The following is a 14,232-nucleotide window of genomic DNA, read 5'->3' as shown; positions in this document are numbered from 1 at the left end:
GGAGACAGCTCAAGGGGCAGGAGTGCATGGAGGGATGGACACAGGGAAGAGGTAACTATGGGGAGGAAGTGGGAGGGGAGCTGTTGCATTGTGGTAAACTATGGTCAATGTCATGAGACAAGGTATATGTGAACCATTGTAGGGAAAGTGAATTTTCTCTGTAAACCTTCACCCAAATCACAATAAAAGAAGGAAAAAAAAAAAAACTATAAGACCTACATAAATGAAAGCATATGCCATGCTCATGTATAGAGATCCTGAATATTGTGAAAATGTCAACACTACTCAACACAATCTGTACACCCAAGGCAATCTGATCCAAATCCCATCAACACTGTTTAAGGACATGGAAAAATCAATCACTAACTTTATAGGGAAAGCACTACTGAAAAAAAAAAAGAGGTCTCACACTCCCCAATCTCAAAACCTACTATACTGCCAAAGCAGTCAAAACAGCCTAGTAATGGTACAACGAAAGACACACAGGCAGTGGAACAGAATTGAGAACCCAGAAATAGATCCATCCATCTATGGATAGCTAATCTTTGACAAAGTTTTGAAATCCATTTAATGGGGGGAGACTGCCTCTTTGACAAATGGTGCTGGCCAAATTGGATATCCGTTTGCATAAAAATGAAATAAGATCTATACCTCGCACTATACACAAAATCGAACTCAAGACCCATAATAAATGAAAGACCTAAATGTAAAACCCCAAAATATAAGATTCACCAAAGATAAAATAGGAGAAAACGTGGAGGTCATAATTTATGGCACAGACTAAGCATAACCCAAAATACACAGACAGCAGAAAATAAACTAGATGACTGGGATTCTTCTAAAAATTAAATTCTTATGCACATTAGAAAGATCAAAAGTAAAAAGAGAACCTACAGATTGCAAAAAAATATTCAGCTATGACATCTAACAAGGGCCTTATCTCTGAAATTTATAGAACACTTCAACAACTCAACATCAAAAAGATAAACAATACAACTGAAGAACAGCAGAAGATATGAACAGACACTTCACCAAAGACGACATTCAGGCAACCAACAAATACATGAAGAATTGCTTGTGATCATTAGCCATTACATAGATGCAAACCAAAACAACAAGACAACATCCTCATACCAGCAATAATCACAAAGTTCAACAAGACAGAATATTCAACAAGACAAATGCTGGTGAGGGTATGGGAAGACTGGACCTCTTGTACTCTGCTGGAGGGACTGTAAAATGGTACAACCACTGTGGAAAATGCTATGATACTCCCGTAAAAAGATGGAAATATAAATACTATTTGATCCAGCAATCTCACTGCTAGGACTATATCCTAAAAAAGTGAGACCCAGGTCATGAATATATTATATGTATACCCATGTTCACTGCAATACTGTTTTGGTTACCTAGTGTTGCTGTGACAGAAACGTATCACAAATGGGATGGCTTGAACAAACAGGAGTTTATTCTCTTACAGTTTAAAGGCTTTAAGTCTGAGTTCAAAGTGCCAGTCTCCAGGGTCTGGGTGAAAGCTTCTCAACCTTGGGCTTCAGCTCTGCCTCCTACTCCTGGCCCACTGAAGCTGAAGGCTTTTCTCTACTCAGCTGCTGGCTGCTGAGGCTGACAAGCCCAAGGTTGACAAGTAAAGGCACAGTCCCAATGTTACCAACCACACAGCAGGCCATTAATTCAAGTCCACTGAAAGTTCCCTGGGTCAGCAGAGCATGCCAGGCTGCTTACCAACGACACAGCTACCTGCAGGGTTTCAAGCATGCCATAAGCTACAGACCATTCCCCAAGGCTTTTCCTTATATACAGGAAGCAGACCACATCCCTAAGGCAGCTTCTCATAGTAGATTCCACCATGGAGGTGATTACCAGTCTTATCATGGGGAATACTACATCCAGCTGCCCATCCACTCAACCAGGTCCAGCCAAGTTGACACACAAACTGAACTACCACAAACACTATTCACAATAGCAAAGAGATGGGAGCGTGGCCATCAATGGATGAATGGAAAAGCCAAGCTATAATACATATAAACAATGGAATACTATGCAACATTAAAAAATAATGAAAAATCCTTGTATCACCTCATAATGTGGATGAACTTTGGAGGACATTATGCTGGGTGAAATAAGTCAATCACTGAAGGACAAATATTGCATGAGTCCGTTATTATAAAAAGTCAAGGAAAGGTTTACGCAAGAAAATTTTCTTCATTGGTTGGGATGGAGGGAGGAGTGAGGAGGGAAACTTGCTGACTGGTTAAGAGACATATGTCGATTTGGGTGAAGGAAATGGCAATTTAAAAAAAATATGTGACCACACATTAACACTACAGAAAATGAAGACACAGAAAGTGCACAAGAGGTATAGATAACAAAGGTAAATATCATTACATACACAACACTGGAGTTATCAGTAATAATAACAAACACCAGTCTATATGTGGATATATAGGCAGACAGGCAAGATCAGGTATGGGTAGGTGAAAGGGAATATATCCATGATCATACGTAGGTTTGACAGACTGTATTCCTACATGTGTATTTGTTTATGCAACAAAATTATCCAGAGATAACAGGGAACAAAGTCAAGATAACTTCATGGTTACAACCAACCAACCTGAAGGAGTGAATCGTTGGGCCTGCAGGTTCAGAACCATGATCACAGGGGACATTAAGCTCAATTGATACAACATATCACACAAAAACATTGTTCTATAGAAACAGGAATCTTAAAAGCTTATGAGCAGCCATCTAAGATTCAGCTATTATTCTCATCTTATCTGGAGCAAAGAAATTCAAAGACATATGGAAACAATTAGTCTAAGGGACTAATGGACCTCCAGAACCTCAGCCAACATGATCCTGAAAACAAAATAACTAGATGGAGCCCAGCTACCAATGCAAAGCACTAGGAAAGAGATTAAAATTAGAGATCTCAGATACAGAGGGAGAAAAAACGTGGAACACAAAATTCAAAACACAAAAATGACCAGAATTATTGGTCAGATAGACTGGTGACACCCCTGAGACTATGGCCCCAAGTTACCCTTCAGGCCTGAAACCGGGTTAGCTCTCAGCCAAACAACAGACAGGCCTACAAACTGAACAACTGTACCAGGGAGCCTTAGGAAAGTCTAATGTCAGAGATTGAAAGGGCAGCAGTTGCAAAAATGGAAAGCTAGGCAGATAGGAATGTACAGGTAAGAAGGACACAGAGAACGGGTAACCACAGGGAGGAGGTAGGAGGAGAGCTGTTCCATTGTAGGGATGTAGTAAGTGCCATGAAACAAAATGTGTATGAACTGTTCAGTGTAAAATGAATCTGTTTTTTTTGTAAAACTGTACCCAAAACACAATTTGAAAAATTAAAAAAAAAAAAAGAATCAGAATTTGGGGATAGGGCTCAAGAATATGCATTCCATGAACCTCAACTGATACTCAGGCACACTGAACTTTGTGCTCTTTAGACCTCAGACTTCAGAATTCAAATGCGCCATATTTTTTCATCAAGCAGAGATAATTACAGGATTCAAAGGTGCCTTTAAAAAAAAAAATCCTGAGATATCTATTAAACAAATATAATAAAGTTTTAGGAGCTCTGGTAGCATAGTGGCGAAAGCACCTGACTGCTAACCAGAAGGCTGGCGGTTCAAACCCACCAGCCACTCCTCGGAAGGAAGGTTGGGCAATCCTACTTCCGTAGTGATACTGCCTCGGAAACCCAAGGAGGGGTCACTATGAGTCGGGGCCGACTCGACGGCACATAACAACAACAATAAAGTTTTAGAATAACACAAATTGTGATGAAGTGTAATTCTTGGAATTGAAAAAGTTATTACATCATATTTCAAACAGAATCATCTACTGACCAGAACAACTTATTTTTCATCCTAAAATCATGTAACCACGAGAGTAGAGTTTTAGGACTGTCATACTCACAATGTATCTCTAATGCCTAAAACAGTGCTTTATACATGCCTAACACTCACCAAATACTGGCTGAATGATTAAAGAATTCTTCAAATATTCTAAATAAAGGGAATTGCACTGATTAAAGAAATGTTTTCATATTGTGTTGCATTTCTATTACTTATCAATTTTAATGAGAAATTATAGATATAAGAAGAGCATCCTCTATACTACTGTCAAGTAAGTTTGCTTTCTGTATTTTTTTGTTTATTTTTTCGTTTTAGCACAAGTTTAAAGTTCGTTAAGATTCCTGAATGGCCTCCACTGCCTATGGCATCAAGTTAAACTCCTCTGCATGAGGAGTTAAAGACAAGTAGTCCTTAGTAAAACTAGCAATTAAATAATCAATTGATTTTAATACTTGTCTAACACCATATATAAGCTCCACTAAAATACAGCAAAACATCATTTATGTTCTAAAGTCCTCTGTGCCAAATATATCAGAGATTTCTTAAATTTGCTTGTAATCACTAACCTTGAAGGCATGGAGAGAAAAAAAAGTGTTAGCCTGTGCATGGAGAATTCCCTATAGTGTTAAAATTTCTCCCCTTGGATAAGAAAAACAAAAGTTTTACAGAAAATTTTATTTTTGTAGGAATATTTGGTAAAAATACACAATAAATTAGTGGTAAGTTTGTACAGATTAGTCTTGACCATAAAACATTTCAATTCCTACATTTTAAAAAAGTTGCCTTCCCAAGTAAAATAAAGCAATTGAACAGTAATTGTCAAAAAGAACCAAGAAATTCAGCATAAATATGTGAAGAAGGAACAATTAACATTGTGTTGGCCACTTACCACATTCAGCCAAAGACTCAATATGTAAGAATAGGGAAAATGGGTTCCTCTCCAACCACCACATGAAAGACCCATTTCTACTCCCTTTCACTCTCCACATCTCTGCACATACACACAGTGCTAACTGTTACTGTTATTAGTTGCTACCAAGTCCCTGCAACTCATAGCAACCTTAGAAACACTGCCTGGTCCTTTGCCATGCTCACACCCATTGGTACATCTGAGCCCCTTGTTGCAGCTAAACCTCCACTTTATCAAATATGATGTCCTTTTCTTACAATTGGTCTTTCTAGGTAACGTGTCTGAAATAAGCAAGACAAAGTTTCACCATCTCACTTCTAAGGAGCATTCTGGCTGTCCTTCCCCTAAGACTGAGTTGTTCATTCTGGTAGTCTGGTATGTATTTTTTTTTTTACCAACACTACAATTTAAATGTATCAATTCTCCTTTGATCTTCCTTTTTCATTGCCCAGCTTTCACATGCATACAAGGCAAATAAAAAGGCCATGGCTTAAGTAAAGCACACCTTGTCATCAAAGTCATATCTTTGCATTTTAGAACTTAAAAGAAGTCCTTTGTAGCAAAGTTGCCCAATGAAATACTGTGGGGTAAAAGATCTACTTTACCCCAAGTAAGATAGATTCTGTCCTTGGCTCTGGAGAACAACCATTGAAGTAACTGGTTGCCTTGGGATTTTCAGGCAACACCTGAGAATCTGTGCTGGCAAGTGAGGGTTGGCCAGACCAAAAACACTCACTTGGGAGGCAGATATCAACTAACCTCAGAATGCATTATTTAGCACACCACGCAGCATTAGCCAGTAAAAGTCTGGACTAGTAAGCCAGAGACCTTCCTAGTTGGTGAGAACACAACTCCAGAAAGGTAGTAAATCCATTAAGACATGGAAGCTCAACACTGGGACTCCTCCTAGATCTCACCCTGTTTAATCATTTATCTCTTCATTTGGATTTTTTCTGGCTATACTAAATTTGTAGTCATGACAATTGGTATACGCTCCGTGATTCCGAGTTGTTCCAGTGACAACAAACCCAAAAAGGAATGGGAAGCAACAGAACTAAACTCCCAAGCTTGAAACTGGCACCCTGAAGCAGTAGTGGAAAACCAGCCCCAGATTGGTGCCAGCATGTCACAAGGCTGGGATACCCATTTGGCAGTCTGAAGGACAGTATCCTTCTAAATTATAAGCTCCGAACAGTGGGGGTAACTGGTAAGGAGGATGGAAAAGTGGGAATGTGAGTATTAAATAAATCCAATACACATTTCAGGGACTTGCTTCATGCTGATTCTTACCATGCAGATATATCATTTGATTTCTTAACTGCTGCTTCTATGGGCATTGATTGTTGATCTAAGAAGCATAAAATCTTTGAGAACTTCAATTTCATCACCACTTATCATGATGTTGTTTATCGGTTCAGCTGTAAGGATTTACAACTTTTGTTTGTTTTTTAATATTTACATGTAAGCCATATTAAAGGCTATAATCTTTATCATTCATCAGTTAAGTGCTTCAAGTCAGCTTCACTTATGGCAAACAATGTTGTGTCATCCGCATTTTCACAGGTTATTAATGAGTCTTCCTCTAATCTTGATGCCATGTCCTTCATGGAGTCCAGCTTCACAGACTATCTGTTCAGCACATAAACTGAGTAAGTAAGATGAAAGGACACAATTCGGTTGCACATCTTTTCCAGTTTTGAAGTATGCAGTATGTCTTTGTTTTATTTGAATGACTGCCTCTTGATTCATGTACAGATTCCTCATAAGCACAGTTAAGTTTTCTAGAATTCATTGTAATGTTATCCCTAATTTTTTTTTGCTCCACACAGTCGAATGCCTTCAAATAGCTGATAAAACACGGGTGAACATTCGTCTTTCTGGTATTTTCTATCTTCTGCCAAGACCTATCTGATATCCTTTGTTTAATATCCTCTTCTAAATCCAGCTTGAACTCCTAGCTTATACTCCTGGAAGTTCCTTGTCAATGTTTGGGTATAACTATTATTGAATTATCTTCATAAAAATTTTACTAGCATATGGTATTGTTCAATAATTTCCACATTCCATTTGATCGTCTTTCTTTGGAATGGGAATATATTTCTTGATACAGATGTGTAAGTGCTTCCAGAATCTGTTTGCTGAAGCATCTCAACTGGTATTCCGTCAATTCCTGAAGCACTGTTTTTCACCAATGCCTTCAGTGCAGCTTGAACTTCTTCCGTCAGCAGTTCTTCATCATAGTCTACCTCCTGAAATGCTTCAATCATGCCCAATTCTTTTTGATGTATTTGTTTGTTTGTTTTTTAAATGCCTGCAAGTAAGTATAACTGGATAGAGCTATGTGGTTGAGCAAAGAAGAATTTGCTTAACCTAGTCCAGAAGGCTTTATGCAATATCAAGTTTGTTTTCATTAGTTTACTCAGTCAAATTATAAAATATTCAAAGTAAATCACTATCCTACATATGATATTAATAATAGCTAAAGCTTCCTAGTATCCATAGAGTGACCCTATGCTCTTCCCTTGTTTTATACCTATACTTTAATTCATCTGGACTTTCATCAAGATGACTGAAATAAAAATGAAAGGTAAACCTAAAAATTGTCTGGAGGAAGAGTTAAATAAAAGAAAAATGTCTTATGTAAAATTTTTACCCATATATTTTATATTATTTTTACCTATATATTTATCATTATGCGTTGAATCAACTCAATAGCACTGGGTTTGGTTTTGGATTCCACCACCACAGGAAACTTCAGCGAGCATTTTATAATTTAAACTAATTGATACATGTCTCCTTTTAAAAAATAAATTAAATTTATAATCAATGGCAAATCTCTCATCAGTAAAAGCATTTTATAGATAAAGAGATTCCAGATCAGAAAATGTTTTTTTACTATTTGTATTAATTTACTAATTTATCTTAGGAAAACAAAAGTTATTTTGCCAGTATAACTCCAGTGAGTATCTGGATCATATCAGAGCATCTCCAGCCTAAGCAGAATGAGAAGCTTCAAGTTACACATTTTCTTCAAACTATGTTCTTTAAAGTTCAGAAAAGACAGTGGTAAGAGATGAATAATTGGCAATTCTGAAATACCTGCTTAAAGAGAAAGAATAAAGCAATCATGAAACCAAAAACCAAAACTCAAACTTACTGCCACCGAGTCAATTCCAACTCATAGTGACTCCCATTGGGTTTACAAGGCTGCAAATCTTTACGGAAGCAGCCTGCTCCATCTTTCTTCCGTGAAGCAGCTGGTGGGCTGTTAAACAGTTATTTCTAACACAGAAATCACATAAATGGGAAGAATTTAAAACTTTCTTAGGAAAGTTACCAGTAATGGCTTATAGAGAATTCAAAGTCTAAGGCAAAAAATATACCAATGTCACAGTGAATGTAATTAATGTCATTGAATTTTATGTTAAAATGGTAAATTTATTACATGTATTTTACAATAAAATTTAAATATATATCTATATGTAACATATTACCATCACACCCCCTATACACCAACCAAAAATCAAACTCAATGCCGTCTAGTCAGATCCAACTCAGAGCGACCCCTCATTGGGTTTCCAAGGCAGTATCTCTATGGAAGTACATTGCCCAATCTTCCTTCCGAGGTGTAGCTGGTGGTTTGAACTGCCAGCCTTCTGGTTAGCAGTCAAATGCCTTAGGTACCATGCCACTAGAGCTTAACCATAAAACCAGGTTATACTAACCAGGTTATAACCAGGTTATACAAAGCTATTAAATAACTTATCACTAATGTCTCCAACATTTCCATAGATGTAATGAGAGTCTATATTTTCTACAATCTGCTGCTTTATTTTACAACACAACTACTTTTCATCTCTTCCATCAATAAAATCCCAATCCAAAATCCATCATCATCTCCTCTCTTCTGGAGTGCTGCAGTAGCTTCCTAACTTTTCCACCTGCTTCCAACGGCACAGAGATGAGAGTGAGGGGTAGGAGAGACAAAGATATAGTCTCTTCTCTGTTTGGTATGCTATATGGGAGAGGAGAGAGGGATATTTAATTTAAGGAGTATTCCTGGGAGGCTGGTTATTTTTTCACATAGGAACCAAAATAAACATTTTAAGATCTAAAGCGCATCCTGCCCAAACCTTTCTAATTATTTTACATCATACAGACTCTTCACTTCATTTAGGTGTCAGCTTAAGCAACACCTCCTTGGAGAAACCTAACTATCCAAACTAAGAGTTTCCCTTTGCAAAACTCTTTGCATGTCATTCTTCCCAATGTACTATTTATATGTTATATACTACTACTATGTTACATATTTGCTTGTTTAGTATCTGTCCAACTTTAACACTTACCCCCAAAAGGTAAGTTCCATAGGGGCAAAAATTTTGTCAGATTTTATATCACTAGATTCATACCTAGAAAAGGACCTAGCATGTCATAGGCATTCAAAAAATAGAGCAATTTAATGAATGTATGACACTGTCATATGCTCATAAAATCTAACAACAAGTGAGAGTTTGAGTAATAAAGATCTGGACAACATAGATAGAAAAAAATGCTATAGTTACACAGAGAGACATACGATTATTAAATGTCATTTAATTAGTGAATTATTTTTTGTCATATATTTTCCTGTAGACACTCATTCATAAACATTCCATTGATAAAGGTCCCACATATATCACAAAATGAGTATGAGGTTTAAAGATAAGTATGTCACATACCCAGTCATTCTTAATTATTTCAAAGAAAATAAAATATGGAGGAAGACAATCTGAGTTACACTGCTAAAGTGACACCAGAATCAATGAAAAGTAGTAAGAATTCTCCATATTACAGTTGATGGGAAAAATACCACACCTCCCAGGAATACCCCATAACTAGACCATCCTCCACACAAAACAACACACTAAATCCGTAATAGCTTTTCTGAACTGATACCAATTCTGAAGGCTAGTGTTAGCTCTTGTACTGGCATTAGAATGCCTGATAACTGGACTGCTAGCCTACAGCTATACTAAAATCTGAAGAGGTTCCACTGGGCCATTATCCTAAACTGATTGGCAAGTTAAAAACAAGTGTCTTCATGTAAAAATCATTCTTATTTGAAAATCTCAAGCATAAAAGTACAAAACTCAAAATGTAGGTGATCCAGTTATCATAAAATATAATTTTAGAACTAGAAATAATCAAAAATGTTCACTGTTTCCACAAATAATACTGAATAGACCAAGGCACTATTCAAACTGCTAGGAAAATAGTAGTTAGCAACACAAATGTAATCCCTGTTGCAACAGAATATATAAGGGAAGATTTAATTAGCAGAGTATAAGGCAGTATAAGAAAACAACAAAAATGTCTAAAATAAGAGATCTATCTAATACCTCATTTGAAATCTGGGGTTTTAATTTAACACAATTTTCCCTAATATTACTGTTCTATGATCTCAAATTATAAATTTTTATCATCTGACTTTAATCCACAAGATATTTAAAGCTACCATTATTTCAAGAAATTTGTCAAATTTTAATCCAACTGTGAATTCTAAATATAATTGTAATATTCTACTCACTACTGCTCCCGACATGAAAATTCAAAGCAGTAAAAAAAACAGATGAACCATCTAATCTCATTTCTAGATCATGACCAAAAGTAATTTCTCTGGAGTTTTGTACACTGCATGGAAAAGGCTCCTAAGGAATAGTATATTATGTGTACTTCATGACATAAATCCTAAGGAATTACAAAAATTACATTACATAAATTAAAATTTATGTTACTAAGTTTGAAGCTTCATACCTGTGTGATGGAGAGGGAGCTTCAAATTGAGGCACTGTGCTATCCTCACTGACAGGAGAATATAAACCGCTCATTTCCTGAAAGCACAAATATTCTGAGTTATAGAAGATACTCCAAACAGAAGCTGTGTACCTCAAAAGGAGATATACTCCTTTCCTTCCTAGATTTTCATCAGTCCTTTTTTATCTCAACACTCAAATTTCTCAAGTCTTCCTCTCTATAAAGTATAAAAGCAAGGATATCTGAAAGGTTAAGAGACAAGCCTTTTACATGGTACAAATTCTTTTTTCATGCCCCTAAAAGTTATTTAATAAATACTGTTCATCATTAATGAAGTCATCAAATACAGAAAAAGACAAATTATAAATATTTTAAATGAGATGTACAGTAGACTATAAGGCCAGAAAATTAAAGTCAGCAATTGCTTTTTTGTCCTATCATTAATCTGAAAAGTTAACTATTGCTAAGTGTTAAGATAAATATGACAGAATGATAATTGGACCATGCTATTCAACTCTTACTCTAATTTTTGACTATGAACCCTTCTTCCCCACACAAAAAAACAAGCCCTCCTAAGGCAATTTTCCTAAGGCATAATTAATTATTGCATAAATTATGCCTATGAATCATACTGACAATCTAACTTCCTTTTATATGATCTACATTTTGATTAACAGTAACATCAAGCAAATTTTAAAATGTTACCAAATATGCTTACTCAGGTAGGATTATTTCTGGCTAATCCAAGGTCTGCTCAATCATATAGCCAAACAAGTGACATAAATATAGTAGTAATGAAGTTAGGAATGCCAAATGGGATACTGAAATTTCACTACATACAAAATCTAGTGTTATTTAACATGGTGGCATAGTGCCTAAGGCATTTGACTGCTAACCAGAAAGCTGGCAGTTCAAACCCACCAGTCACTCCTTGGAAGGAAGGTTGGGCAGTCTACTTCCATAGTGATACCACCTTGGAAACCCAAGGAAGGGTCAACTATGAGTTGGATCTGACTCTATGGCAGTGAGTTTTTTTTTTTTTTATGTATCAGCAAGAGAAAATTATATCATGTGAGTAATTAAAAACACACACTAAATTTAAATGTCGCTGAAAGCACTAAACTCATGTCATAATATTCTGTGAGTTTCCCAAAGATCCACCCATAGGTTTCTATAAGTAAATTAAGTCGGAGCCAAGTGGACGGCACCTAACAACAAGATACACTCCTAGGATATTAATAACATATTCTTATTTTAAAATTCATCTTGGCACTCAGTAATACATAGGATAGGTAAAATTTATGTAATCAATAAAAGAATGGAATAGCCACAAATCATGTCATTGGTAATAACTGAGGTACTGTAGGAGCTTATTTAAGTTAACATAATGGCACTCCAACAAAGTGATTTTTTTTCAATCCAGTCATGAAGAATTATGGCAAAAAAAAATATGAAAAAATGCTTAAACTACATTTTATCATCAAAATAGTGTTCAGAATGCTTTTTCTATAAAAACGCACTCTTAATTAAAATTAAAGTAACATCTGTTACTTTTTTCAGAACCAAGACCAACCTATAAATTTAATGCAGCAACTTAAAGGCAACGTGACAATTTCAAGAAAATGAAAAGTTGCTAAGGATACAAAAAATGTCATGGTTTCTTACTTCCACTCTTTTAATATCCTCTTCCAGAACACTTAACTCCTTCTGGATCTGTTCCAGTTGCTGTAGTTAAAAGAGAGAGAGAAAAAAAAAAAAAAAAAAAAAAAAACCTAAACCAAACTATACTGGCATCATCACAATCATTAAAATAACCTTACATATGGAAAAATGATTTCCAGAAAACAGAATACTAATGGTCAACTGCAGGAATTAAAAAAGCAGACAAAAAGTACTAGAAAGTCCAGTATCAAAAATGCAAAAGAGGAACTCTTATCTTTAAGGTAACACAATATTTTATTTTCTTATTACCACAGGGCTTGACTTTACAATATAAAAATATGAAACATGAACAACATGACAATAAGTGACTTAATAAAAACACTGTATCCAAAGAACTTTTACATTATTTCATTTAATTCTCAAAAAACAAACAATATCAGCAAGTCAGTTGTTACTCTAATTTTATAAATGGAAAATAGTTTCAGAGACTAAATCCTGTGAGATTTCATCAAAAGCAATCAGAAATTAACATCTAAATATTTTGTTCTTACGGATTTAAAAAATATTTAAGATGTTGTGTATTTTGTATTTTGCTTACTGCATCATCATTCTTTCCATGCCATTTAAATGCAGACATTTTAATTGCTGGATAACATTCAACAATTTATTTAACCACTCCCATGTCTTACTGGAAATTTAAATTGTTTCTAAACTATCATCAATACTTCTGGAACATAAATCAGTCTGCACTTCAGATTTTATTAAAAGATTATTGAAAATGGAATCATTCAATCAAAAGAAATAAAAAGTTATGAAGCCTTCACTATGTAACACAACACTGCTTTCCAGAAACACTATGCAATTTAAATTTCTATCACCAGAATGCATAAATGGCTGTCTTATTCTAACCCAGATATTTTGAACCAATTTTGAAAATTTGAAACAAGAGCAATGTATATTTTGATAACACTTATTGCCAGATATGAAATAGTTACTATTACATACTAGGAAAATAAGCCAAAGAAAGGTTAAAATGACTTTCACAAGATCATTTAGCTAGTTAGTGGCAGAATTGGAATTCAAATCAAGGCAGCTTTCTTGCTCCCAAATTAATGCTATTAACTACCATGTAATATTACCTCTTCAAAACAGTATCTTATTGTTTTAATTTGCATTTCTTTAATGATTGGTATTGGCGAACAGTTTTTCCAAGGTTGATTAGCATTAGCACCTGCTGTTCAGTGGCAATAAATGCATAATTGATAGCCTAAAAATTTACTTATCTACCAATCTACCAATCTAAAGCATTTTGCTAAACACTGTAAAGAACAGTATTTGAAAAAAGTCTGAATTATAATATATACATTAAAGTTCACAAATTAGAAAACAGTTTAAAATTAAAAAAGCAGAAGGGTGGAAATAACAGAGTATTAATTAACAAAATGGAAAATATACAATAGAGAAGAGCAACAAAGCCAAAAGTCAGCTGCTACACAAGACTCATAAAACTGACACATCTCTAGCAAAAACTGATCAAAAAAAGTCACACAGCAATAGCAGTGTCAAGAAAGAAAGACAAAACATCACTGTAAAAACCCCAGGTGCATTAAAAATTTAAGGGGCTAGTTGAAACTTAAAAGTGCTACTTGAAATAGACAACTCCTAGAAAAACTAATATAGCAAAAGTAATATCCAAAACAAAAACGTGAATAAGCATGTAACTGTTCAAGTAACTGAATCAATAATTTAAAAGTTTCTGCAAACAACAACAGGTCCAGATAGCTTCTCTAGAAAGATCTTTAAACATCCAACCAACACAACTACACAAACTCTTCCAGAGAACAGAAAAAGGCAATATATTCTATAACTCATTTGAAAAAGTTAATATAATCTTTATAGTAAAGCAGGGAAGATCAGTATAATAAAAAAATTAAAGGACAATCTCACTCATGAACACAGATGTAAAAATCCTTA

The 14,232-nt window shown here is 35.1% G+C and overlaps 1 protein-coding gene across 1 annotated transcript in view; it reads right to left on the bottom strand.

Annotated features, from left to right (window-relative positions):
* The window catches only part of COP1 (COP1 E3 ubiquitin ligase), a 377,440-nt gene that overhangs the window by 275,842 nt on the left and 87,366 nt on the right, over positions 1–14,232 (bottom strand). Inside the window, exons 7-8 of the mRNA XM_007947084.2 lie at positions 12,262–12,321; positions 10,597–10,673 (exon numbers count right to left, since the gene is read on the bottom strand). Coding sequence (XP_007945275.2) covers positions 10,597–10,673; positions 12,262–12,321 — 137 coding nt within the window. The remainder of the gene's footprint in view (positions 1–10,596; positions 10,674–12,261; positions 12,322–14,232) is intronic.

This window comes from Orycteropus afer, unplaced genomic scaffold, assembly GCF_000298275.1.
Source record: "Orycteropus afer afer isolate SDZICR_OR568_19922 unplaced genomic scaffold, OryAfe1.0 scaffold00175, whole genome shotgun sequence".
Lineage (NCBI taxonomy): Eukaryota > Metazoa > Chordata > Mammalia > Tubulidentata > Orycteropodidae > Orycteropus > Orycteropus afer.
This window is presented reverse-complemented; position numbering and strand designations above follow the sequence as displayed.